The sequence below is a fragment of the Sus scrofa genome, chromosome 8 (genome assembly GCF_000003025.6).
Source record: "Sus scrofa isolate TJ Tabasco breed Duroc chromosome 8, Sscrofa11.1, whole genome shotgun sequence".
In the NCBI taxonomy this organism is placed as follows: domain Eukaryota; kingdom Metazoa; phylum Chordata; class Mammalia; order Artiodactyla; family Suidae; genus Sus; species Sus scrofa.
The window spans coordinates 1,687,533-1,715,125 of record NC_010450.4 but is presented as its reverse complement, the minus strand read 5'-3'; the positions used below and the strand labels follow the sequence as shown (position 1 = coordinate 1,715,125).

The window sequence follows — 27,593 nt, the reverse complement described above, 5'->3', positions numbered from 1 at the left end:
CGGACCCCTCCCCGCCGGGACACAGCCGCCCCCCTCGCGCAGGGCCTGAAGCAGCGCGGCCTCGCCCGGCGGCTGGAACGGGAAGCGCAGCGGCGGCCACTTCCCGGAGTAGCCACGCCCACTTCCGGCGGTGGGCGCGCTCCTGCCGTCCACTCCACTTCCGTCAGTCCGTCCGTCCTGAGCGCGCGGCCGGCGCAGGTGCGGGGCGGGGGCGCGGCGGCGCGGTCCCGGCGGGCGGGGGTTGTGTTCTCCCGCGCGCGAGGGCGCTCCCGTGCCCGCCCGGGCCTGTTTCCCTGGCCGCTCCTGCCGGGAACGTGGGGCGGCATCAGGAGCTGGGAGGTGTCCCTGGCCTCGATGCCCCTGCCCAGGCCCCTGGGACGGTTGGTCTCCGGGGCTGCGGTTTCCTTGCGCAACCCCCGCAGCCTGCGTTTCCTGCTGCCCAGGGTCCGGGCAGGGCGCAGCGAGGGACCCTTGTGCTGGGTAGCCGGGCAGGCAGTCCCTTTCGGTGCGCACTGGTTGTTAGTGGGCCGGTGGCGCGGCAGGAGCTAGGGGCTCATTTTCCCCGCCCCGCCCCGCCCCGCCCACCCACGGTAGGTGAGCATCCGGGCAAAAGGACCCAGACGCGCCCTCCTGAAACCCGCGCTCTTGCAGAACTGCTTCTCGCTCAGCCAGGCGGGATAGCCAGGCCGAATCGGAGCGGCTCCCATCATGGGCTGGGGAGCCGGCGGGAGCTGCACCCCGCGCCCACCCATCCGCCCGCAGCCGGCGCCCGAAACCCGTGTGATCACCGTGGTCTTCCTGGGCCTCCTGCTGGACCTCCTGGCCTTTACTCTGCTGCTGCCCCTGTTGCCCGGGCTGCTCGAGAGCCATGCCCGTGCCCACGTGAGCCACCTCCCCTCCCCGCCCAACCCGACCCTTCACTCCCATTGCTCCAAGCCCCTCAGAGACTCCCCAGCGGGTCCCACATCTTTGTCCCCCAGGACTCCCTCTATGACTCGTGGCAGCGAGGGGTGGACTGGTTTGCGGCGGCCATTGGGATGCCAGCAGAGAAGAGGTACAACAGCGTCCTGTTCGGAGGTAAGGTGCTGCCGCTGGGCGGGGCCTCCCCGGCCCGACTTCCTGGCCGGTCCCCTCCTCAGTCCCCGAGTCGCAGGTCCTAGTCCTCCCCTGTGCATTGTCTGCTCCCTCTCTGCGTGTCCACTTGCCACTGGGGCCATCTCCACTCAAGTCTTGGGACCTGGGATTGCAGGGCCAGACACGATCAGACCCTTGGGGATGGGGCAACGTGGTGACTGTGACCTCTGTCTCTTGCAGGTCTGATCGGCTCGGTTTTCTCCCTCCTGCAGTTCCTGTCGGCACCACTCACAGGGGCCGTCTCTGACCGCCTGGGGAGGCGCCCAGTGATGCTGCTGTCCCTGGTACGGTTGCCCACGGATGGAGCCTCCTCCCACTGGCCCAGCAGCCGTGCGGGGAGACGCTGTGAACCCGTCATGGGGCCTCGTTGGCCCTCGTGGCCCCCGGGGTGGTGTTTGAGGGATGTCAGACCCTGTGGCTAAGCCAGGCTGTCCCAGAGCTGCTCCTGCCATGGGGACACTGGGGACACAGTTGCTCCAGAGCAGGGCAGGGTCCAGGGGTGTTGCTCGGGCTTGCCAGCCCACTGTGGGCCCTGCTGGCCTCCGGTGACCGTCCCTGCCCTTGGCCCCTGCCCTGAGGCAGGCAGGTCTGGCCTCTTCCTACGCCGTGTGGGCGGCCTCGAGGAGCTTTGCGGCCTTCCTGGCCTCCAGGGTGATCGGCGGCATCAGCAAGGGGAACGTCAGCCTCTCCACCGCCATCGTCGCAGACCTGGGCTCGCCTCCCGCCCGCAGCAGGGGCATGGTGAGTGCACCCGCTGGGGGCTGCGGGACGGCAGGGCTCCTGGAGCCTGGGTCTCCCTGTGGCTCAGGCAGCCTTCTCCCCAGGCAGTCATCGGGGTGGCCTTCTCTCTGGGCTTCACGCTGGGCCCCATGCTTGGGGCCTCCCTGCCTGTGGAGATGGCACCCTGGCTGGCCCTGCTCTTCGCCCTCTCCGATCTGCTCTTCATTTTCTGTTTCCTGCCGGAGACGCTGCCCCCAGAGAAGCGGGTAAGGTGGAGGCCAGGTGGGGGCTGGGGCTGGGGCTGAGGGGCGGGGCTGGGGTGGGGGCGGGGCTGAAGGTTGGCTTCCAGGGGCCGGTGGGGAAGTCCGCAGGTGGCAGTCCCTAGGGCACGGGCCCTCTCCTGGTGTCAACTTGGGCCCACGGCACTCCCCCGAGCCCCTGCCGCCAAGGCCTGGCAGGTGGACTGGGGGCCGCGCCTGCTGGAAGGGTGTGATCAAGCCCCTTCCCAGCTGCCAGAACGGGGGACATCCCCAGCCTCCTGGCAGCCCCGCAGCTCTGTCCCTTCCAGGCTCCCTCTTTCACCCTGGGGTTCCGAGGTGCTGCTGACCTGCTTAGCCCCCTGGCCCTGCTCCGCTTCTCAGCCGTGGCACGGGGCCCAGACCCGCCCACCGGCGTCAGTAAGGAGCAGGCCCCTCGGGAGGGTGGGGCTGTGGCTCCCCGGCTGCCCTCCGGGCTGTGGGCCCCTGACGGCGCCTTCCCGCCGCTCCCCAGGGCTTGGCAGCCTGCGCCGCCTGGGCCTGGTCTACTTCCTCTACCTCTTCCTCTTCTCCGGCCTGGAGTACACGCTGAGCTTCCTCGCCCACCAGCGCTTCCAGTTCAGCAGGTGGGACCCCTTCTGGGGACGCCCTGCTGTCTCCCCGTCCCAACACCGCTGCGGCTTCTGGGCGTGGATCGTGGGGTGGGTGGGGGCTCGCTCCAAGCCCAGGTGACAGCGGGCCAGCACCCAGCTCGCGGGGGAGGGGGCAAGGGCGCTGAAAGCTCTACCCCGCAGCCTGCAGCAGGGGAAGATGTTTTTCTTCATTGGCCTCACCATGGCCACCATCCAGGGCACCTACGCCCGGCGGATCCGCCCTGGCCAGGAGATGGCCGCTGTGAAGCGGGTATGGGGGCGCCCCTGGAAGTGGGAAGGGGGGAGTCCCGAGCGCTGCCGGAAGCAGCCACCACCAGTGGTTCTGAGACCTGCTGTGCCGCCCGCAGGCCATCTTGCTGCTTGTCCCCGCCTTCCTCCTCATCGGCTGGGGGCACACGCTGCCCGTGCTGGGCCTGGGGCTGCTGCTCTACTCCTTTGGTGAGTGGCCCTGCGGGGGGTGGGGGCGACCAGGGTTCGTGTGTGGCCCGGAGCGGGAGTCCTGGACCTCGCCCCTGCCGGCCCCTTCTCCGGCTGAAGGGCGCCTCCCTGATGTCCCCCACCAGCCGCTGCTGTCGTGGTGCCCTGCCTGTCCTCCGTGGTCGCGGGCTACGGTGAGAGGCCCTTCCTTTGCCCGAAGCCGCCCTGGGACGGGGTGGGGGGAGGAGGCCTGCGGCACCTGACGGCCCCCTTCCTCCGCAGGCTCCCCGGGGCAGAAGGGCGTGGTCATGGGCACGCTGCGGAGTCTGGGCGCTCTGGCCAGGGCTGCGGGGCCCATGGTGGCAGCTGCAGGTGAGGGTCACGGGACAGCACTCACACCCGCCCCCTCCAAGGCCTCCCCAGTTCCAGCCACCCCCGCCCTGCCCCCGGGGGACCGCAGGGTCACGGCCGGGCTCTCTCCGCAGGGTACTGGCTGGCCGGGGCCCGGGGCTGCTTCAGCGTGTGCGCGGTGCTCTTCCTGCTCCCCTTCGCCCTCCTGCGGGGCCTGAGGCCTCCAGCACAGACGCCCAAGGCCGAGTAGCCCCGCCGCTGCCGCCCCACGTGGGGGCCTGCGCCGGGACCACTCCCTGCTGCCCCCGGACTGGCCCTCCCAGGAGGCCCAGGACCCACCGTCCCAGGGCGCCTGCGACACTCCCGCGTGGACCCTCAGGACCAGACTCCGAAACCGCCCAGGCTTTCTGTTCGCTTGTCTTTTACCCTCAGCCACGCAGGGTGTGAGCCAGGCCTCTGAACGACAAAATAAAGCAGCTGTTTCACCCCAAGTGCCTCCCCCAGGGCAGGCTCTGCCTCCACACTCAGCAGCCGGAGCTGAACAGGAGCCGAACACCCCTCGCAGCCCCACGGAGCAAAGCGCGCCAGGCCTGCTGCCCACGCGCACAGCGGTCGGGGTGGAAAGTCAGGGAAGGCCCGAGGGCTGGGGGTCAGCGCCTAGAGGGTGACACTGGGAGGAGGGCCCTCTGCTGGGCTGCCCCCATCCAGGCGCTGCAGCCCCCAGCACCCGCTGCAGTCCCCTGTGGAAGAACCAGCAGGCACTGGGGCAGCGCCCTCCTGGGTCAGAGCGTCTCCTGCTGTCCTGAGTGACAAACGGCATTTGATCCAGAAAGAAACGCTTCAGGATCTTGTCCTGCAGCGTCAGACAAACCTCTGGAAGCCCTGCTTTAAAAGAACCAAAGACAAGTCCAGGACTGCCTCACTCACACGTTTAGACACGGAAACTGCGTAAAGAATTTTATTGTGAGTAAAATGTTACAGTGAGGAAAGGCCATAGGGCCTGTCCTCCCAAGCCTGTGTCCATACACGCAGCTACACTTCGTGTTGTAATACAAAGTTAAACTACAAAACTGAGATTACAGTCATTGCATACATGGGGTCGGAGGAAAGGATAAGAGAAAGAGCCTGCGGTTCACTCAATACAGGGTGTGGGGGGGGACGCTGCCCCCACCTGGGCCACAGGACTGCACACAGCAGAGAAGCGGCTCGCTCACCAGTAAGCTTCAAGCAGAGGTCAGTGCCATGCAGCCGGCCTCAGGTCCTGCCTGGGTGTCCAGTGTGTGGCGCCAGGTCCACCAAGGGCCCCTCCCCACTCCGGAGGCCTGCCTGGGGCTGGCGCTGAAGTTCCTGGAACGCGTCACTGTCCAGCAGGTGCTGGCCACCCACTGGGCCCCACTCAGCAGCCTCGTGCTGTTTGCCAGGGATCTGAGGGCAGCGGTCCCCGCGGTGCTGGAGGGCACGTCGGGCTCCAGGCCAACTCCCACCTCCTGCCTCCGCGCCCTTCCCCCAAAGCGAGCACAGCCTCTGGGCTGAGCTGCGGCGGAGGGCGAAGGCAGACCCCCTCCGTTTGGAAACCTCCCCCAGGGCTGCGAGGGCGCTGCAGCTCGCCGGCGGGCCCAGGAGGGGGAACGAGGCTGCGGGGGGAGCTGCAAACCTACTGAGAGGACCTTCCTCCTGACACGCCTTACCCAGGACACGGACCAAGAGACCCCAGGGTGTACGGAACAGAGCCCCGGGTCTGGCTCCCCGCTGCTGCGGGGGACGCGCCGAGACACGTGCAGACTGTGGTGGGTGCGCGCAGGCCCGTCCGCCACACCCGCCCCTCAAAGGCCACAGTGGCCTGGGCCGTGATCCAGCAGGACCACGGCTCCGTGTCTCGAAGGGAGGTCACTGGGCAGGTGATGCCAGCAGGAAGCTCCGGGGTGACCGGGTCGGTCACCTGAGACCCTGGGGGAAGGGAACCTGGCAAGGCTGGGGTGCGGGCCACTTCACAGGGGAGGGGGGACCCAGCCAGAACCATGACTTACCTACCACCCCGCGGGGAGCTCAGGCGGTGGGCTGAGGTGCTGGTCCCTGCAGGGCAGGACTCGGAGCTGGACGCAGAGCCCGAGGCTGCGGGCCGGGCCGGGCTGCCGCGCGCACGAGGTTAGCACCGGTCTAGGTGGGGATCCGGTCACGGTCACGCGTGAGGGGAGCGCTAGCTACACGAGGGGCGGGCTTTTGCATTCCGTTACACGGGAGGGCAGACACGAGACTCGGTCGGGGACAGTCTGGTGGCATCGGTTTGTGCAGGACGGGCCTTCAGGAGTCGCTCCTCTTCTTGCTCTTCTTCAGGAAGGAGGGGGTGCGGAATTTCTTCTTCTTTTTGGACGGGGACTTGCCCGGAGACCCGTCGCTGCCGGGGTCCGCAGCGGCCCCCTCCTCGGCAGCCGGGGAGGCAGGCTCCTCCGCCGCCTGGGCTGCGGCCGGCTCGGGGCTGGCCTCCGCGGCGGGCCTGGCGGGGCTTGGGGGGCGCCCGGCTTCGCAAAGCGCCCCCACCTCCTCCTCCTCCTCCTCCTCCTCCAACGTCGGGAAGCCGAGCACTTCTGAAGGCTCATCAGGGGGCAGGTCAGGGAGAGTCGGCCTGAAGGTGGCGGCCTCACTGTCGTCTCCAGAAAGCGGCTCCTGCGGCAGGTCTGGGGGTGGGGGGAGACGGGGTTAAAGGGCGACTGCCCAGCCCGCAAAGGGGCTCTGCCTGGCCCTGCACAGAAGCTGCCGCCGACTGTGACTCGGGACAAGAAGGCTGCCTGTGGCTCCTCGAGCGAAACGTGGCCTCGGTCCCAGGGCGGCGGTCCTGAGCTCCCGGCGGGGACAGCACGCTGACAAAACCAGCCGGCACAGGGCTTTGGGCCCCAGGCGCGGAGAGCGAGGAAGGCAAGCGGGGAGGAGCTCGGAACCGCCACCCTCTGCGTCCAACACGGGCCCCTTAGGCACATGTGAGCAGTCCTGAAATGAAGCCTAAGCCTGCCTCTGCAACACTGGCCTCCCCCAAGGAGAAAGCCTCGTCAAACCGTGGCAGCTAGCAGAAAGCCACAGGCTCACGCCCGGACCCCCACCAACACCAAAAGCCAAAGCCATTTCAGGCCGGAAAATTAATCACACGAAGAGAGATGAACCCTGGAGTTCCCGTCGTGGCGCAGCGGAAACGAATCTGACTGGTAACCATGAGGTTGCAGGTTCGATCCCTGGCCTCGCTCAGTGGGTTAAGGATCCTGCGCTGCCGTGGCTGGGAGCTATTGCTCCAATTTGACCCCTAGCCTGGGAATCTCCATATGCTGCAGGTGTAGCTGTAAAAAGCAAAAAAAAAAAAAAAAAGAAAGAAAGAAAGAGAAAGAAACGAGATGAAGGGGAAAATAAGGCACAGGCAGAAATGGCCAGCCATCTTAAAAACTTGAACATGGAAGCATAAAAGAGCCAAGAGGAATTTGTTCTAAAGAAACGGCCTAAAGGCCTGTCTCTACCCTGACCAGTGGGAGGAAACCAGTTTTGTAGATTTTTAAAAAATGGTCTACAAAGTTACAAACCAACGGTGGGTCAGGAACCCCAACTGTTTAGTACCTGGAGATCTAGGCAAACCTAGGAGGTGACAGGAAGCTGAGCTGAGCTCAGGAGAGGGGCAGCGGCAGGAGGAGGCGGGGTGGGGGTGGTGAGGTGGCGCCCGCCCCGGGACGAGAAAGGCCCTCGCTCAGCTGGGTCGGAGGCAGTTCGGACTCCCTCTGCAGAGCAGGCAGAGGCGGTCCAAGGAGCCGCAGGGGGACTTTTTAAATTTAACCAAATGTCACATTTCAAACATGGCACCAAATGCCACTCTTGCACCCCCGTCAAGTTAAGCTTAAGCACCCAGCTTAAGCAAAGACCCAAACACATGCGACCCCCATGCAGCAGGCGGCAAGATCGCAGCCTGTGGGAACCTGGCCTGGATTTATGTCTGAACTGATACAGCAACACCCTCCCACCGAGCAGTCACGTGTCTCGAAGGCTGAACAGGACAGCGTGGTCCCTCTGGAGCTTGGGAGCCACCTCAGTCCAGGGGACTCGAGGACAGGCTGTCCTCCGACCAGCCCAGGTGACCCAGCCCCCTCCAGGAAGGCCACTGCCCAGAATGGTGGCACTGGGTACACAAACAGGTGGCCGTTGTTTTTACTTTGAAGAAACGAAACAAAACTTAATAAGCAACAGAGAAGCAGGAGAGGGAGGCACAGCGGGGCGGGGGTAGCAGGGCAGCGGAGGCCGGCGGCCGGCGGTACTTACTATGGCAACAGGTACTCTCTAGCACATCCGCCTCCTGCGTGGGACGCAGCCACAGGGAGAGAAAAGCACAGGGAGAGATCTAGGCATATTCAGTCACAGCCATCGGGTCACGGAAGGAGAATGGCCGAGCCATTCTGGTGGACACAGGGGGGGAGGAAGGGGAGCCTCACGCCCCTGCAGGCACGGGAAGCACCACACACGAGACCGAGGGACAGACGCACAGGCCACTGGCCACAGACACAGGGCGGGGGCTCTGCGGGCCGGGAGGCCGGCCCCCCCCCGCGGACTGATGAACACGGCAAGTCAAGGCGGCCCCGGAGCCCAGGCGCACGGAGACAGGCCGGGGTCTGAGCACAGGGAGGCTGGGGGGATGCGAGCAGTGGGCGAGACCGACACCATCGACAAACGCGGGTTCCAGCCCCCAGGTCTGTCCTCCCTCCGGGTCGTGACACGTCCCTAAGGCAGCGGTGTGGCCTCACTGGACCCAGGAGAGAACCCACACGGGAGCGGAGGCGGCCAGGCGAGCTCAGCAGAGGGCCCGTGCTGGTCTCCAGGCTCTGCATCAGCGTCGGCGCAACTGCGCCGCGGCTCTTCCTCTCCGGACAGAACCACGCGGGGCCCCTCGCGGCGAGGGGGGCCCGCAGGAGGCCGCACACCCCAGCACCCAGGCAGCTCCGCACCAGCCCGCACCCAGAGCTCACCTTCCTCCAGCTTGACGGGGGTGCTGGGGGAGTGTGGGGGGCGGCAGGGGGCTCGGGAGGACTGTCTTCTTTCTGGTCGCTCCTCTCGTCCAGGGTCTCTGCGGAGGACGGAGAGAGAGAACACGGCCAAGGGCTTTAGACCTCGGCCCTCCTCCAAGGGAGAGGGGTCTGCCCAACGCTGCCCTTCGGGGGCGGGGAGGGCAGCTGGGGCCTCTCGGGGCGCCTGCAAGAGCCCGGAAGGGAAGGGCTTGCCGCCTCTTCCTCGTCCCCACCCGGCAGCAGGCCAAGGAAGCCGGTTAGGACTGGGGCGTGGGCCCAACCTGCCAGAGCTGCCTCTGCGACAGGCTGTGACTGCTGACCGCAGCCTGTCCCCTCCTGTCCTCCCAGGTGGGGCAAGCACCCAAGACCCACCCACCCTCACCCTGCCCAGCTGCCTCAAGGGACAGCATGTGAGCATGATCCTGGTTTAATTTTTTATTTAGAGCATTTTCTGCCAATAATAATAATTATTATTATTTTATTTATTTATTTTTTTGTCTCTTTAGGGCCACACCTGCGGCATATGGAGATCCCCAGGCTAGGGGTCGAATCGGAGCAAGGCCAGGGGTCCAATCTGAGGATCCAGGGAACCAGGGGTTGAGCCTGCCCTCATGACACTAGTCGGGTTCATTTCTGATGCACCACGATAGGAACTCCTCCCCAAATAACTTCAACTGGGCAGCTGCTGGAGTTCCTGTCATGGCTCAGCAGTAACAAACCTGACTAGTATCCATGAAGACACGTGTTCAATCCCTGGCCTCGCTCAGTGGGTTAAGGATCCGGTGTTGCCATGAGCTGCGGTGCAGATCACAGATGCGGCTCAGATCTGGCGTGGCTGTGGCTGTGGTGTAGGCCGGCAGCTCTGATTCAACCCATAGCCTGGGAACTTTCATAAGCTGCAGGTGCAGCCCGAAAAAGCAAAAAAATAAATAAACTTCGCAAGTTGTAAGGTATATTTTTATCTTCTAAAGTGAAATATACTGATGAACATCAGAGGAAAAACTGCATGAACCAGGACCCAGGATTCAGAAAATTTCAAGTCTAGGAGTTCCCGTCACGGCGCAGTGGAAGAAACAAATCCGACTAGGAACCGTGAGGTTGCGGGTTCGATCCCTGGCCTCACTCAGTGGGTTAAGGATCCGGCATTACTGTGAGCTGCAATGTAGGTCGCAGACATGGCTTGGATCTGGCGTTGCTGTGGCTGTGGCGTAGGCCAGCGGCTAGAGCTCCGACTGGACCCCTAGCCTGGGAACCTCTATATGCCACGGGTGTGGCCATAAAAAGACATTCAAAAAAAGGAAAGAAAAAAGAGAAAATTCCAAGTCTGCATCTCATTTAGGGTAAGACACACACCAGTATTATCTGAATTCTTCAAATCTCCTCCTCTTGTTTAAACTTTTTATGTTACTAGCTTAGGACTAGTAGGTCCCACATTTTTGAACAACCACCGCCCCCCCCCCACCCTCACCCCCGCCCCAAGCCTGAACTCCCATTCTGAAGACAGGTGTTTCCAAACCAAGGCCTCCCATCTCCTGCCTGAGTGAACGAATCCCTTGACAGGAAGAGAAGCCAGAGCCCAGAGAGAGGCTTTCCTCCTGGCACCTGTTGACCTCTGACAGCTCGAGGTTATTAGCTGTCACAGGCAGGGCCAGTTCTGGGCGGGGGTCCCTTCCAGCAGCGCCCCGCCGCCACGCCCACTGCTGACAGCTCTGCGATCACACATGGTCCTGCCCACGTCCCTCACCTGCTGTGACATCCCTCCTGACAGAGCCTTGTGTGCAGAGCAAACACTTGAGTCTTGTGGTTTAACTCAAACCCCGCCCCTCAAACACAAAATCCCAGCTTCTCAGACCCTGGAAGAGCCCAGAGGGCAGTCACACAGATGTGTGCAAGGAACTGGGACCGGGCCCCAGGACCAATAACTCAGCACCCCCGCTCTTCCTCCAAGGCAAGGAGTCCCCGCCACGGCCAAAACAGAGCTCCCTGCAGGGCGGTGTGCGCCACGCAGGAGCCGATCGGCATCAGGACTGTCAGTGACTGACGGGAAGGTCAGGCTCCCTCTGAATCTATGCACGATGAGGCTTAGTTCTGATGCACACCTGACAGAAAGCGGCAGGCAGTGACGGTCTAACACACCGGAGAACAATTCAGCAGTGGTTCTTTTTCACAACTCAAATGTCAACAGTAACTAGATGATGCATTGTGTAATTGGCCTAAAACAAAACTAAAAAAAAAGTTAACACAGAGCCAACCAGAGGCTGTCTCTGAGGCAGGACGCGCTTCCCAGCACAGTCCCCCATCGGCCCTGTAGGACCCCGTGCCGGGAGGGGTGGCTGCCAGGAGGAAGACGTGTGGCCCTACGGCCCTGGGACAGCCGCACAAACCTCCTGGGGGGCACGTGCTGCCCCGGGGTCCACATGGTGGCCAGCCAAAGGGCACTCAAGGACAGTGATGCAGCCCCATTGAGCCTTCATGTCAGAGGCAGCGGGAGGCAGACTTCTCTCCATAGATCTAAAAATGTCTGGATCTACTTCTAAAACCTGAAGTTTGAAATCAATGTTCCAAGGGTTCTGGCTCTCAGAGCCATTTATCTTCCTTCGCTGTCAAACGGTCTCCGCATGTCTTACAAACACACGACCTCCCGTGTGGCTGAGCGACCAGGAGGCACAAAGACTGCCCCAGCCTGGCCGCCCTCTTCATGGGGTCTGGGGACGAGCCGAGCGCCCGACACGCCAGCCCTTGGCCGTGACCAGGCCCGGCCGGGAGGAAGTCAGGAAACTACAGGCCGACGGCAGCTGAGAGGACGGCAGGAGGGGACAGAGCGCAGGGCGTGGCTCACAGACCCGGGCAGCCGGCCTCTGCCACACGCAGCCTTGTTCTGGGGACAGGTCTCTGCTCCGAGCAGTGAGGGCAAGCCCGGCTCTCAGGGCTCGTCTGACAACTGGAGGAAAGGTGTGCGCACGGCGCTCGGCTCCGGTGGGACTAGAGCATCGACGAGAACAGACGCTCAGAGGAGGCATCTCCTCAGTGAACTGAACAGAGGAAGTACCACTCACGTCAGAGGCTACGTGTATCTTAAAAAGGACATTCACACGGGCTTCCCCACTAACTACTCCAGGCTACTGAGTTCCTGGGTGTCGGCCTGACCCTCAGCACAGAGCCCTCAGCAATCCAGCTAGAAGAGCACTGCCTGGCACCCCCAGGACTCTCAGGAGGGCAGAGCGCCCGTGAGTGCTGCCAAGGCCACCAGAGGCCCACGCACGCCTGCCCTTCCTGCCTTTTGCTTGCGGCTTCACAGGCCCAGCTTTGTGCAGGTGGGGGCACGGAGGACAGCCGGGTGCCACCCCCTGCATCTGACGGCATGGGATGTCTCACACAAGGACTCTGGGTTGCTCCTAAGTGGACCGCTTGCCGGGGGGCTGAACCCTCTAGTTCCTGGGGAGCCAGCCTGAGGGAGCAGAGCAAAAGGTGCGGCGAAAGCATCCTGGCCTTGACCGCTCCATGGCCAACCACGGTCACCCTCTGCTCATCGCCAACCACGGTCAACCCAGGACAGAGGAGCCAGCAGAGCTTCTCTCCGCCTCGGGGACGTGTCTGGGCCCTGGTGCCCCAGAGCCCGCGTGCTCACCTTCAGGGCCCTTCTGCTTCCGCTCCACCTCCCTGCGGTACTCCTCCAGCTCGCGGTCGGTGAGCGTGTTGAAGGGGTTGGGGCCCGTGGTGCTCACGACGACGTGGGGCTGGTACTCCTTCTCAATGATGGCCTTGGAGGCCGTCACCAGCTCCCCCTGTGGAGAGAAAGGGACGGTCCGTCTGCAAGAGCCCTGCCGGAGGCCTCTCCCTCCTCCCAGGCAGGGCTGCGGGCGGGGCGGGGCGGGGCGGGGCGGGGCGGGCGGCTTTCTGGAAGCACACACATCCCTGAGAGGCAGCCTGGGCATCCCCCGAGGCCTGAGGCTTAGGCCGAGCGGCAGCCTGCAGCCTGCAGGAAAGACGGAAAACCTTGGCCTTGATGCTACAAAACAAAGGCGCCAGGAGAGAAAAGCCCGCGGACGGACGGAAGAGGGGCTTTCAAGTCCGTACCCGCCTCTCGCACCACGGCACTCGGGTGAGGCTGCTCAGAGACTGGCCTACGTTCTAAAGAGCACAGAAAAGTTCTGTTCTTTTGACTTTGCGTTTGGTTTGTAACCAGCCTTTGGAAAGTCTCCTAAAACACTGAGAGATAACGAACTGTCCCCAAAACATCAGCACTTGTCTGAGGAATTTGGAAAACAATGAGAATTTATAAAGAAGCAAAAAGAAAGCTAGCGGAGGAGTTCCCGTCGTGGCGCAGTGGTTAACGAATCCGACTAGGAACCATGAGGTTGCGGGTTCGGTCCCTGCCCTTGCTCAGTGGGTTAACGATCCGGCGTTGCCGTGAGCTGTGGTGTAGGTTGCAGACGCAGCTCGGATCCCGCGTTGCTGTGGCTCTGGCGTAGGCCGGTGGCTACAGCTCCGATTCAACCCCTAGCCTGGGAACCTCCATATGCCGCGGGAGCGGCCCAAGAAATAGCAAAAAGACAAAAAAAAAAAAAAAAAAAAAAAAGCAAGCTAGCAGAGCATGCAAGTGGCCGCCTTCGAGCAGGAGGGAGCCAGGCGGACAGGCCTCAGGGGCTGTCCCCACCCCTCTCTCGCCAGGCCCAGCACAGCTCGCCTGGGTGGCCTCAAGTGCTCTGAGGCTCCTGGATGAGAGGGTTAACCAGCCCCCAAGCATATGCCCATTACGCAGCGAGAAGTGCCCAAAGCAAGTGAGAGCGGTGGGTCTGCGGGCGCCGGGGCAGAGGGCGAGCGACCACCATGCACGAGGACAGAGCCAGACCCGCCCCGGGAAACGCGGCTCATGGGCTCATGGGCCACCCACTCCACAAAGCTGGGCAGTCACTAGCTAGTGAAATGGACACCAGGTGAGGGAAGGAAAAGGCTGGCATGGGCAGCCTGTGCTCAGGGGCCCCAAGAGTCCAGAGAAGCTGGCGGGGAGCAGGCCTGACCTCAGGTCTAATGGCTTTTCACTCTGAAGTCCTGCCCCCAAATCCTCGGCCTCCTTGGCTGGGAGGCCCTGGACAAGCCCCCTCCTGGCCACGGCCTCTCGGTTTCACGGTCCTCGGGTTGCTGGGCTGACGGACCCTGACATTCTAGGCTCTCTGACCACTACGGCGCTGCATCTGCATCCTGGTGTCACCGCCAATAAAGGACACGGTGATGTGAGGTCTGAGAAGTGCTTACATCCGTTTAAATCCAACGTTCAAAATGGGTAAGGAGTAAAGCATCAAGAGTGGGCTGCCAGAGAGATGGCCTGCGCTCAAGCGGGGCCTCCGGAGCCGCACGCCTGGCCGCCGAGGTGCAGCGCCACTGCTCCCGGCCTCCTCAAGACCAGCTCTGAACAGACCGGGGACCGAGGAGCCGCTTGGGGTGCAGAGGGAAACGGGCGTGCGGCCCAGCAACCCAGCTGAGAACTGGGGAGGAAGGGCTGGCCTCTGGCTGGCCCCGCGGAGGTGCGGGCCACTTCTGGCCCTTAGAGCCACCGCCACAGCTCTCGGCAAAACAGACACCCAGCGGCGACCTCTGCACCTGATAGACGCGGCTTGAGTGGGACGAGAGCGCCAACCCTGAAGCTGTGCGAACCTGGTCCAGTGGCCTGACCTCTCTGAGCATCAGGTTTCCATCCGGAAACGCTCCTCAGAGTTGAAATAACACGCTAGGTGCTGGGCCACACACACTCTGGGTGCTCAAGGCCAAGTGCACCGGCTGAGTCCGCAGGTGGGTGCCAGGCCCCCCGGAGTGTCCGCTGTGCCGCAGGAAGGCGAGGGGTTGCGGCCCCGGTGCACTCGGTGCACACGCACAGGGAAGCTCGGGCCACACAAATGGCACAATAGCTCTTCTGCGCACTCGACAGCTGTCAGCGTAGACCTTTGCACCCTAGCCTCTAACAACTCGATTCCCTTGTAATAAAATCCACAAGGCAGCGTGCTCGCATGGAAAGCGCCTTTGGCTTTCAGAACTGGGGCGTCAGGGTGCGGCTGGTGACTCACCGGCCCTTCTCGTTAGAAGACAACCCCGCCCTGTGTGAACAGCCAACGCCAGAGAGGGAACGACGGAAGCAGAGCAGAATCCTTCCAAAGAGCCCCAACTCCTATGTCCCAAACACCTGCTCCCACAGGAAGCAAGGGGCCGCACACCGGCCTTACAGGGAAGAGGACGTTTAGAGCATTTGACCACCTCGGTCCTCTTCACACGAGCACAGAGAAACTCCACTTGCCAGCAAGCAGTGCCATCTCCCAGCAGGAAGGCCGCCCTCCTCTTGGGGTCCACACTAAAGGATGTGGGGACAGCCCCAGACAAGGACACTGGTGGAGTCAAAGCACATCGGTGCCATTCAAATCAAATAAGCGGAGTTCCCGCCGTGGCGCAGCAGAAATAAACCCGACTAGGAAACGAGGACGCAGGCTCGATCCCTGGCCTCGCTCAGTGGGTTAAGGATCCGGTGTTGCTGTGAGCTGTGGTGTAGGTCAGACATGGCTCGGATCTGGCGTTGCTATGGCTGGGGTGTAGGTGGGTGGCTACAGCTCTGATTCAGGCCCTCGCCTGGAACCCTCCATATGCTGCAGGTGCAGCCCTAAAAAGACTAAATAAATAAGTAAACAAGCCGAGCCAGTAGGAAAATGACCAAGGGTGCAAGTGTGAGCCCCAGAAAGAGAATAGCGGGGGGAAAGCTGGAACAAAAATCTGTGTTCAGGGGTGTCAAGATCCCAACCAAGAGGCGTGTCCTGGGCTAAGCCCACCTAGACAGAGCACTCGAGGCAAGCACGAAGCTCAGCCGGGGGGAGGATGCTGGAATGGGCAGCAATCCCCTCCTGCAGACTCTAAGCATGGGCGGGGGGGTGACAGGTTCATTTCACGACACACCCACTCCCCAGTCTGAGCACCGCCCCACAGAGCAAGGGCCCAGCCGGCACCGGATGGGGAGCTGGCCACGAGAGCATCCTTACTACCGCTCCCGGCACACCAGAGCCCGCCAGCTGCCGGACAGGCCCCTCAAGGACTACGAGTGGGCTTGAGCGCACCAAGCCAGAGGTGGTTTGGGGCTTTCACGGCAAGCCCCCCGGGCCCATGGACTCCACACACTTGGACGCATGGAGATACAGAACTAGCACATCAGCAGAGCTGGCCCAGGTTCCCTAACAGGAAGAGCACGCTGCCACAGTAAGGACCCACCTGTCTCCCATCTCTGAGAGGTTCCTCCCGCCAACAACAGTCGCTGGAAGTACATTCTAAGGACAAGGAGAAAATGGGGCCCACGGAATTGACCGATAAATACACAAAATAACTTCATCATTGGGGATTCCAGAGAAGTATATAAATCACTGGTAAAAATCTCTTCTCTGGCAACTGGAATATTGATAAAATGATACATGCATCTCACTGGAGGTGTATTAAATGAAAGAGACAGACCCTGAAAATTTCCCTTGAACACGGGGTTCACATAACTAAGACTCCCCAGGGTGTGGCCACCCCTTCCTGCCCCCGGTGCCAAGCTCAGCACACTAGCAGCCTGAGCTTAGAGGCAGCCTCCTCCTACCCGGGGCGAGCTACACCAGATCCATTTCCACCTCGGGTACATATGAGGTATGCGTGGACACAGAGAAATGACAATTTGGAGTTTCAAATCTTCATGTCATCTTTTTTCTTTTTTTTTTAAGGCAAAAACATGTCACGCTAAGGGCTGGCAAAGACTGTCTCATTGTATTTCCCAGACCCCTGCAATGACGTCTTTCAATCATGCCACCTCCCACTGCCACACTCATCACATCTCCTGTCACAGCTGGGCAAGGGAAGGTAGGTGGCCTCACGGGACAGCTGCCACGCTGCTCGCAGTCTACACCCCTGAGCCTTTCGCAACTGGCACCCTAGAAACCCCAGAACATGCACTAACCACAGTCACATGCAGAACTGCAGAAACAGCACTAAGATCAGCCATTTCCCAGCACAATACAGAAATGCCTTAAATTAAAACAAAATAATAACCTCTTACAAAATGCGTTAACTGGAGACTAGAGCAGGCAGAACAGAACCTTCTGTACGACCTCACAAATACTGCAGAGAGCCCCTTCCAGCTCCCTCAGGCCCTGAGACCACACCCAGCAGAGCAGACAGGGAGGGCGGGGCAGGTGCAAGAGCAGGGTGTGCCGGAGGGGCGGCGAGTACCTTTCTAAAAGAGAGAGACTTAGCGGGACTAAAGGTCTGCTCTGTACGCTCGAGCCCTTCGATTGTTTCCGTACAGTCAGAGAGGGGCACGTCCTGCAACAGTAAACTGAGTGGTCAGAGCCCACCAGGCCCGGCTGTGAGACACCCACAGAGCACAGGATGGAGCCAGCTGAGAGCATGCAGCAGAGACAGCCGTCCACAGCGGATGCAGCGGTGATGGCAGTGCCACGTGCAGACAGGGACCACAGGACGAGGGCCACGGCTGGCCAGGCCCGGAGCAGGCAATAGCCACCTACTGTGCAAGTCGTGTGGAGAGCATCAGGCGGCGCCCTGGTTTTCAGAGACAACTACTTACGCGGTTATCGTCGACATGCCACGAGGCACAGTCCTCGTGCAGGAAGGTGTGTGAATGTGGGCACTCACAGGAACGCCCTGCAACCACGCTTCCCCAAGCAGCACTCGGTTCCCGACGGCAATGGGTACAGGAACCCAGGTCCATTAAACCCACCCGCTGCCAGCACTGTACACAGCGCCCCGCGAACAAAGGCGCCCCGGGCCCCAAGCCCCAAGCAGGCAGGTGCGCTGCCTCCCGCAGGCATGCACTCGCGGGGCGGGGCCTCGGGCATGGAAAAGGGGCCCGGTTCTCTCTTATCATGAGGACTTGGCAGGGATAACTGGCTGCCTAGAGCACTTACCTCACCGTCATTCTCCCCACCTGAAGACCCGTCTGGGAGCAGACAGACCACCACTGCAGCCGCCACCCAGTAAGGGCAGAGACATTCTGAGCTCTCACCTGAACCAGGCTCCTGTCCATCACCACACCACACAAAACCTGGGACTGGGGGCCCGCCGTCTTAATGTCCTGTAGGTTCTGCTCTCGAATCTGCGGACGGCAAGGAGGGAACACACATCAGCGGTACAGAGAAACCTCGTTGGGCCTGCAGGCCACAGCCGGTGTGCTTGGGCGCCACAGCCATGCACGCGCTGCTCTTCCGTTCTGCCCTGTACCCACTGGGTCCCGGGTGATACCATCCCTGCTTGGCGGTGCTGGTGCAGCCCACTGAGTACTTCATGCGTCTCAGGGGTGCGGGGGTCGGGGCGGGGGAGGCATTCCTGACTTTCTGCACCTTCCAGATGACTCTGGCCGGCGCAGATCTCTGGCCAAACTCGCTGACTTGAGGGGAAACACTCCTCACGTGCCCAGCTTTTGGTGCCATTGTGAGCGCTGGTGGAGCTCACGTTCCAACACACCAAACACTCATAACTCTTCAAAGAAACCTGCGAGGCTGGGGCAAAGGCTGTTCTTGCCAGGAACAGGCTCTGCACCTTCCTTCCAGCTCTGCCTGCTGCACGGACCCTGCCTGCGGCTCACACACCACACTGCTGGCCCAGCAGCAAGCACAGGGCCTCCGGGGCAGGCGCCCAGCCAACCGCACGCCGCTCCCCCCGCCGGCTGGTGGAGCCGGTACAGACCTTGTTCCGCATCTCCTGCACCTCTTTTGGGTTCGTGTTCAACGGGACAAACAGGTTGGGGACGGCAGAGGCGGAAGCTCTATGCCCATCCTCTTTAGTCCACTGCAAAGTGAAGAACAGGTGAAAAGTCAGAATTGTGACAGGAAGCGACATCGCAGCGTCCAATCTGTCCAGCGTATCTCACATCTGGTCATGCACGGACCACCACAGAGAATGAACCAATGACCACAGCGTCTGCATCAGTGCAGTGGTGGAAAACCAGCAATGGTGTAGGCCAGAGTCGTGACTGACCGGCAGGTGCCAGTTGGGAAGCCCAGCTGAAATCTGGGGCCCGACACGGGCTGACCACAGAGCCACACCCCGGGATTCTCTGGATGGCGGGGGCGCGGGGGCGGGGGGAACCCCTCAGAGCACATTGGTTCACTGCTCCCGGAGTCATCAACACCAAAGCCAGCTGAAGCATGAGATGACCGGATCATGAGAAGCGGTGAGACGCTGCTGCCCAGGGAGGCAAGAGTGGGCATCACCAAAGCTTCACGTTAAAGTCAACTGTAGCATCCAGATGGGCCGTCTGTGAAGCTATTTCAACCCAAGAAAGTGACTGTACAAAGACTTATGGAGCCCCTGCCTGGTGGAAGAGTGTGGTGATGCCAAAGATTTTATATGACTTAATATTACCGAGCATTACAAAAGTGTCCCAAACGATTGGAAGTGCTCGTGAGCCCTCCCTGGAGGCTGTTTTAGGTATCAGCGCGGGTAATCGGCCCTCAGCACCTCTCGCCGTGCTGGGTTTTGCATCTCCAGCCGAATGTGAGATTTTCAATCAGATTCGAATTCTCAGGCGTGAGTCGGCACTGAACGCTAAAACAAGCCCATCTTAGAGAGCAAACGCTATGCCTTTCGGCATGTTTTCAAGAGGCAATAAAAGAGCCATAAACAGAGACTTAAGAAAGCAGCAAAACTGGCACGTGTCGGGCCGCTGTGCAGGCAGCGTGGAATGGGCATGAGCTGCGAGATACCCGCTGGCACATAGCTTCTCAGATACTAGTAACGCCAGCTTTTTATTAAAAATAATGTTTGTCGAACCATTAAAACAACCACCTCAGAAGCTTGAGCATGTTCAGCAACTTAAGAACAATTATTATAAATTAACATACCAACCTGGGAACACTGCACGCAATTTGTATTACTCCAGAATAGCAAAAAACAATTTGAAAGCTGAACAAAGTCTCCCCACGTACATGGTGACTGAAATACCTAAAGCGATTTAACATTTTTTCAAGCTGAGGGTGGATAAGGCTCAAGCTGCCGCTGCACACGCGCTGGGAAATGTCACCACGGCAACGGAGCGCTACGTGGGTGCAGGTCAGCAGAAGGTGGTTTTAGACCCACTCCCCTTAACAAGGAAAGGAAAGGAAAACCTAAACAAGTGAAAATGAAAAAAGAAAACAAGGTTCGGGGGGCGGAGGGGAGCAGGAAAGAGGAGAGACGGGCTCAAACACCGGCCCGGCCTCGTTCACGCCGTCTCGGCCACAGGACGCGTTTCCTCCGGAGCACAGAGGCTCTCTCACCAACTGTGCGCCAGGAAAACACCAGAACCACCCGGGGAAGACAGCACTTCTTTCTTTTAAGTCAATCTATAAAGTAAAAGCACTGTTACAAGGGAAGCAGGAAGGCCCCACGTTGCTTATGTGGTACCCTGTTTTACGACAGCTCGGCTCCTACAGAATTAGTCATGCAGAGACGCGTCCGGCCCGGCCTCGGCCTCCCCACGAGATGGCCCTGGGGCCTCCACTACTCTGACGCAGGGGCCAGGGGACCGACCGGGGCTGCCCAGGGGCGTGTGAGCACCAGGACAGCGGGGTATCTTTCGGGGCGGCGTGACTCCAGAAAGGAAGCTGGCCGCGGTCTGTCGCTGTGCCTGCAGATGGCCTGTGCCACACCTGGGTCATGCCGCACCCAGCAGGGGTCAGGGGACTCGCCACTGGGGCCGTCTGCTCACATGCAACAGTCCATGCAGAAGGTAGCTGGCTGAGAGCGTTCGGAGGCTTTGGGACAGCAAGCAGGGGTCGGGGGGGCAGTAACGGGAAAGGACAGTCAGCTGAGAAGATGCCACAGGGGGAAACTGCTTAAGAACACGGAAGATTAAAGAACAGACCTGAGTTCATGACCTAAAGCGACAACTGAGTTTAAGATTCTTCAGATACAATTTGAATTGGACGACAGCTCCTACGTTTAGGTTAATCCCTGTAAGTTATTTAGTATCTTTGTAGTGTAGGTAACGCGGGAATTACTGAACAGGTGCAATATATCTTAAGCAGTTTCAAGCAGACAGAATTACGTGAATTACAGCTGATAAGAAAGTGGATGTGGGTTCGGGCTAGAGGTGAACAAGGAAGGCCGGCTTTGAACGTGGGTCAGAAGGGCGGGGTTCCCAAAGCCTCCGAGGCCCCAGCTACCCAACTTGCTCTAATCATCTAACTATGAACAGTAAGTAGGCACAGACCAAGCAGTTGGTAATACAGCTTGGCACGCAGACACCGGACGAGAGAGACTGCAGCAAGGGTTTCACGTGATCGTGTGTAATGTTCGTCCACACCTTAGTCTTCGACTTGGGGCTGCTTCCCGCCTGCCCTTCCTCAGAAGCGTCGTCACCCCGGCCAGAGTTCAGCCATCTTGTCTTCTCTCGTTGCTGCTTCTGAAAACTGTGTCTGAGAGGGGAGCCAGTGCCCGAATCACCGTCACTAGCAACGGAGTAACCCGTGACACTGGCAGGAACCTCCACATCGCTGTACTTTTTAGATTTCTCTCTCAGAGCAGGGTATCGATAAGGGTAGCCAGTTCTGTAGCCCTAGGGTCCAGAGAGAGAGAGAGAGAGAGGGAGAGAGACAGTCAACATTCCAGATCTCGAAACAGAGTTTCACTCTGGAAAACTGCGTGGAAGAATCTACAAACCTGAAGCCGTGCACACCCTACAACCCAGCAATTCCACGCCTCCGGACGTGCCCAGAGAAACGCAGACACGTTCGCCAAAAGACCGGTGCTGAAACAGACACCGGCTATTCCCAGAGCCCTAAACCAGGAAACCCCAAGAGGTCCACACCAGCGGAATGGCCGCCCTGCGGCCTGGTCAGGGGACGACACCGCCCTGAGAACACTCGATCCTTGGGGGCAACATGCGGACGACTCCTCACACACACGACACCGAGGGAAAGAAACCAAGAGGAAAGAGGACACTGCACGAGTCCATTTACAAGTACAAAGAGGAGCTCCCGTGCGGCACAGCAGGTGAAGCATCCATCACTGTCACTGCCGTGGCTCGGGTTCAGTCCCTGGCCCAGGAACTTCCATACGCCGTGCGTGCAGCCAAAAAATTAAAAAAGAAAAAAAAGTGCAAAAGCGGCAAAATCAATCTTTGGTGTTAGAAGACGGGAGAGGGGTCATGCTCGGGATGAGGGGGTACCGAACGTTCTGGGGCGCTGGTCCTGTTTTCTATCTCAGCGCTGGGTATACAGCCAGTTTCTTTTTTTAAAATTAATAAACGGAACGCTTAAACAGGTACGTGCTCCTTTGAGATACATCGCAACAAAAAGTTAAAATTTAAAAAACAACCAGGGTTTCCTTGTTGCTGGCTACAGTATGAGTTATTTTCATCAACCTAGAACTTTTTTTAAGCCTTTCAAGTCTAGATCATCTTTCGGGAAGACCAAACTGGAACACCTCTTAACAGCTGGTTCCTGGCAAACCACTTTACCTTTGACTGTGACGGTGTCCGCCGTGGCCCTCGGCTCTGCCCCGTGCCCACTGACCCTGCTTTAAAGCGCGGGCCCCACTGACTCGGGCCTCGGTGGCAGCACTGGGCCCACGGTGTTGGCCCCAGACAGCAGCTCCGAGCCAAGGATGCTGTCGCACTCCCGCCTCCTCCCCAGAGCTGAGCATCTGGAGGTTGCGGCCCCCCGAGGCCCTTCCCCACACCGTGTGAGCAGGACCAGTGACCTGCTTCAAACGAGCAGAATTTGGCAAAGGGGATGGGAGGAGTTACATGAGCGGCGTGTCGTCCAAAGAGGGCCTGCCCGTCCAGTGCTGGCCCTGAAGCAGCAGGCAGCCATGACTCCTAGAGCTGTAAGAAGGTGACCTCTGCCCCCAAGCGGACGGCGTCCGGAACGGGGTCCTCCACCACTGACCCTTCTGCTCAGAGCCCCGCCCAGGCCAGGGCCCTGCCCGCAGCCCGAAAGACCCTGAGCCAAGGACCAAGCTCAGCAGTGCCTGGACTCCTGACCGGGTTTCGGACGTGGCCCAGGTCACCGATGGGGCCTTCACGTTGAAGACAAGAGAATGAAGCTCTGAAGGGTGACTGCGGGCCAGTCACACAGGAGCAGTCAGTGACGCACCCGAGGTGCCGAAGCAGTTGAAAAACGGTCCCGTCAATTTGGGAATTCTCTCTCCCCGCTGGGGGCCACCTCCATGACCAAAAATTCAAAAACGGTGGTAACAGTCCCTGAAAGGAGGTGATTGTTGTTTGCTGTTTTGTTTTGTTTCATAACTACCTTCAGAAGACAGGTGCGAGTCTGCACTGGCAACCTTTCCATTTATGAGCATGCTCTGAAGAATAATAAAAGAAATAACGACTCATCCATAAAAAGACTGTCTTCAGAAAAATATGGTTCTTATTATTAATTCAAGTTTATTCTTGCTCTCACCAGGACTCTCGAGCAATCTTCAGGACTTCAAGATAAACCATCCAGGACGTCACAAAATTTTATCCTAAGAGGGTAAGGGCTTCTCTTACTCTCCCCCTTTAAATGCCAAACCAAAATCAGAGGTGACACTCAGACCTCAGACCGACCATATGGCTTACAGTTAAAAATATGGGAGTTCCCACTGTGGCTCAGCAGGTTAAGAACTTGACACGGTCTATGTGAGGATGTGGGTTCGACCTCTGGCCTTGCTCAATGCGTTAAGGATCCGGTGGTGTTGTGAGCTCTGCCGTGGGTCGCAGATGCTATGGCTGTAGCTGTGGTGCAGGCTGGCAGCTGCAGCTCCAATTCAACCCCTAGCCCAGGAACTTCCATACACTGCAGGAGCGGCTCCAAAAAGAAGAAAAAAAGGATTTATTCCTCCTGTGAAAAGCTGGAATTATATCTTGTTAGAGAAACAATTTAGTGTTTCTGCTGACTTTGTGTTAACATGAAACATCTCTTCTGGTGTGAGAATCTTCAACGCTACCTACTCAATGAGGAACACACACCGCTGGTCAGAAAGCTAAATTAAAACATGGATCACGGTCAGGGACTGCTGTCCAAGTTTATTTCGTATAAGCCACGCGGCCTCTAACATTAAAAATAACGTGCGCATGGAGTTCTGTCGTCACGCAGCAGAAAGGAATCCAACCGGGAACCATGAGGTGGCGGGTTCGGTCCCTGGCCTCAATCAGTGAGTTACGGATCCAGCGTTGCCGTGAGCTGTGGTGTAGGTCGCAGATGTGGCTTGGGTCCCGCGCTGCTGTGGCTGTTGTGGAGGCAGACAGCTACAGCTCCAACTGGACCCCTAGCCTGGGAACCTCCACATGCTGCAGGTACAGCCCTAAAAAGACAAAAATAATAATAAAAAGGATGTGTGCATACTAAGGGCACTGAATAAGAGGTCCCTGCTGTAATGAACACCCACTTATTCATCTTTCACCCTTTCTCTTCCTCGCCGGCAAATCAGAGTCACTAATTTTAATGCTCTCTCACCACCTTCCAGAACATGCTGAGCGCACCAGACATGGCACGGGCTGATGCTCTTGATTTGTATTCCTCCCTCCCGTTCCCCGCTTGGCTTCCAGGGAGGAGAGCAGTGAAACGCCAGAGTGCTTGCCAAGAGGTGGGGGGCTGGGCTCTAAGACCGGGTCACCCAGCGAGCCCCACCCTGCCAGCCCCGCAGGGTCTCGGACTCCTGAGGCAGAAGCCTCGGCTCCCAGCTGCCCTCTCTCAAGCCTTCCCCAGGCGATTGTCCCGAGATGTGCACTCTCCCCCTTTGTCTATCTTCTTAGAGAGCTCTGCTCCTCTCCCTGCTTCCCTTGACCTATCCTGGCTCATGGCCATCTCCACGCCTGGAGCTTCAACATGCCTTGTGAGCACATGGACCACAGGCGCTGGGATTTGTTGGTCCATTTTCCTGGCCAGGAACTCCAGACCCATGAATTCTTTTGGTTTCAAGATGTTTAGGAAAGTTAAGCTTGCTGATCTTCTGAAGCCACCCATGCCACCTGTGACCTGGTCTAATAATCGGGAGCAATTCAAGAGGACACCAGCCCTTCCAAAGGCTTCTCTGCCCCATACGCCCAGGACCAGTGCCTTTTTCTCCACCACATCACATCTCCTGGCAGCAGGACAGGCTCTCCTGAACCCCAGGGAGAGGACCGACGCTGCAGCAGGAAAGACTTGGCTTTGTACTTCCCAGGATCCAGGAGGACTAAAGCGTTACAGAGCTGTCTTTTACCCCAGGAGCCCAGCTGTGAGCACGCAGAGAAGCGGGTAAGGTCAGGAGGCCTGACGGGCGGGTCCCGCTGTGCCGTCTCAGTGGCGCCCGCCTCTGCTGCAGGTGGCCTCCCCCCGCTCAGCCTGTCACGCTTCCATCGGTGCTTCAAGGTCACTACCAAGTGCCACCCTCTACATAAACCTCCTTCTCAATCCTCACAGAAGGATGAAACCCTCCCTGCAGCCACCAATCAGACCACCTCCTGCCCCGTGTTGCTGTAACACTCCCGTTATGCACAATCACAGCTCCTGCACCGCACGGGCTCAGGTCGCTGCAGAAAGCCGCACAGCATCTCCCACACAGCAAGTCAGCAGCCAAGTCTGTGGAACACAGCAGTCATGCCTCAAATAGCTAGAACTTCCTGTTAAACAAAAAAAGAAAACCCACAGCTGACTGATTTAAGAAGCCCCCCTTCACGGCATGCTTGCGGGACACAGGGCTTGCGCAACTTGAGGTGTTAGTCACCCAGCAGAGGGGACCATTCTCTGTGCTCCTGTCTCCACACAGTCCAAACAAGAGTACCTGCGGAGTTCCCTGTGGCACTGTGGGTTAAGAACCCAGCATCGTCACTGCTGTGATTCAGGTTCCATCCCTGGCCTGGGGATTCCCACATGCTGCATGTACAGCCAAAAAAAAAAGGAACAAACAAGTAGCTCCCATCATGGCGCAGCGGAAAACGAATCCAACTAGGAACCATGAGGTTTCGCGTTCGATCCCTGGCCTCACTCACTGGGTTAAGGATCTGGCGTTACTGTGAGCTGTGGTATATAGGTCACTGCTGCGGCTCGGATCCAGTGTTGCTATGGCTGTGGTGTAGGCCGGCAGCTGTAGCTCCAATTTGACCCCTGGCCTGGGAATTTCCACATGCTATGGGTGCAGCCGTAAAAAGGGGAAAAAATTTAAAAAATGAAAACAACACTCATGCTGTAATATGAAAGCTTTACCATGAAGCGGTGGCCACATTCTTACCAGATTATCGAGCATCCGCATGAGGGCTTCAAACTCCTGCTCTCCAATCTGCCACGCGGGAGGTGATCCGCTGCCCTCCCCAGCCGGAGACGTGGGGGGACGAGACTTGGCTTTGTACTTCCCAGGATCCAGGAGGACTAAATTGTCCGGCCCTCCTGCACTGGCCAGAGTTCGAACCTTTTCCAAAACAAGCAGACAGTGGAGGTGGAGTTCCCTACTGAGCAAGCAGGTCAGAGGGCTACAGAGGTCACTGGCACAGAAATGAACGTTTCGGACGCCCAGCCGCCAGCCCCAGATTAAAACACGGCCGATGAACGGTGCCAGACGCATCACGAGGTTATTCAGAAGGTTTTCGTGGCATGAAAACCACTGGGCGCGTATACTCAGAGGAAGTCCTCATACTTGGAGGACGAATGGGGAAACAAAGCCCCTTTCAAGATCACATGAAGGAGACTGCGACTGCATCCCTCCAGACCTACGTGGGGGGAGCAGTGAGGGCACGTGAACCTGGGCCTGAGCAGACCTGGCATGAGGAGCACCCGCAGCCGTGAGACTGCGGGCACGTCTCCACCTCTGCACGTGCTTTTTCAAAGGGAGAGCATGGCGTTAAAATAAAACGGAAAGGAGTAACACAGGCGAAGCACCTGAGAGCAGCGCTGGTACAAGCCAGTGCTCCAAAAATGGCAGTGACACACGTGTTTGAAAAATGAAAAGCCCAATAATCGTTTAACGACTTTCATCCGTGAAACAGCATTCTGCCCAGTCATTTTCCAAATCCACGAACCATCTTTAGCAAAGAGATTGCACAAAGACTCATGTCTGCAAAAACAGTGTCAAAAATCCAGGGGAGGGGTTCCCTGGCTGCCTTGTGGTGAAGGATCCGGCCTTGTCCCTGCTGTGGCTTGGGTCACTCTTACGGCATGGGTTCCATGCCTGGCCTGCAACTGCAGCGTGCTGGGGGAAGTCCAAAGGACAAAGAATCTACGGGAACTTCACAAACAGCTGAGGAGACTGCAGACAACATGGCCTGCCATCACCCACCTGGATCTCGCAGGCGACCACAAGGTTGTGGATGTAGTAGAAAGCTTCCTCAACACTCTCTCCAACGGACACGAGCCCGTGGTTCCGCAGAATGAGCACCTGGAGGAGGAAGCAGGAGGCGCTGTGGACCTAGGCAAGAAGACGGCTTCGTGTCCTTCCTGCCTCTATCGCTGAAAGAGCAGATGAGATACCTACTGACCTTGCTTTTAGGCCCCAAATTTTTCTGAATTAAAACTTTTTCTTCCTCATCAACCAGAATCCCGTGATAATCATGATACGCCACTTCTCCAAGGGAAAGCGCCTCTGGGGAGATGGGCAAGAGGCCACATTTCATGGCAGAGACCTAGGGAAAAGCGACACCATGAGTGAAGATCAATCAGGAACCACGCGTGGTGTGACGAGACGTAGGAGACGCTCTCCTCAGAGACGTAAGGGGGGACATACTTATTTCGTTCCTTACAAAGGTAAATGGACCCTTGACCCAGCAGTCCCACTCCTGGGCATCTATCCAGAGAAAACCATGACTTAAAAAGACACCTGTACTCCAGTGCTCACTGCAGCACTATTTGCAATAGCCAAGACATGGAGACAACCTCAATGTCCATCGACAGAGGACTGGATGAAGAAGCTGTGTACATACACGCAATGGAATACGACTCAGCCATTAAAAGGAAAGAAATAACAGCATTTGCAGCAACATGGATGGAGGTAGAAATTATCATGCTAAGTGAAGTCAGTCAGACAGTGAGACACCAACTTCATACGCTTTCACTTACAAGTGGCATCTAAAA

The 27,593-nt window shown here is 59.0% G+C and overlaps 2 protein-coding genes across 2 annotated transcripts in view; one reads left to right on the top strand and one right to left on the bottom strand.

Moving 5' to 3' along the window:
* Nucleotides 111–4,602, top strand: MFSD10 (major facilitator superfamily domain containing 10). The gene is made up of 13 exons (XM_003356833.5): nucleotides 111–198; nucleotides 652–882; nucleotides 981–1,077; nucleotides 1,315–1,418; nucleotides 1,717–1,875; nucleotides 1,959–2,120; nucleotides 2,423–2,531; nucleotides 2,626–2,737; nucleotides 2,906–3,014; nucleotides 3,112–3,202; nucleotides 3,328–3,375; nucleotides 3,464–3,553; nucleotides 3,667–4,602. The coding sequence occupies exons 2-13, from the start codon at nucleotides 709–711 to the stop codon at nucleotides 3,780–3,782; spliced, it is 1,371 nt and encodes a 456-aa protein (XP_003356881.2). The 5' UTR covers nucleotides 111–198; nucleotides 652–708; the 3' UTR covers nucleotides 3,783–4,602.
* The window catches only part of ADD1 (adducin 1), an 83,508-nt gene continuing 60,387 nt past the window's right edge, over nucleotides 4,473–27,593 (bottom strand). The window contains 10 exon segments of the mRNA XM_013978492.2: nucleotides 4,473–6,207; nucleotides 8,524–8,547; nucleotides 8,550–8,621; nucleotides 12,191–12,347; nucleotides 17,591–17,680; nucleotides 18,271–18,372; nucleotides 20,870–21,121; nucleotides 25,762–25,938; nucleotides 26,803–26,901; nucleotides 27,002–27,145. Coding sequence (XP_013833946.2) covers nucleotides 5,834–6,207; nucleotides 8,524–8,547; nucleotides 8,550–8,621; nucleotides 12,191–12,347; nucleotides 17,591–17,680; nucleotides 18,271–18,372; nucleotides 20,870–21,121; nucleotides 25,762–25,938; nucleotides 26,803–26,901; nucleotides 27,002–27,145 — 1,491 coding nt within the window. The 3' untranslated portion in view covers nucleotides 4,473–5,833.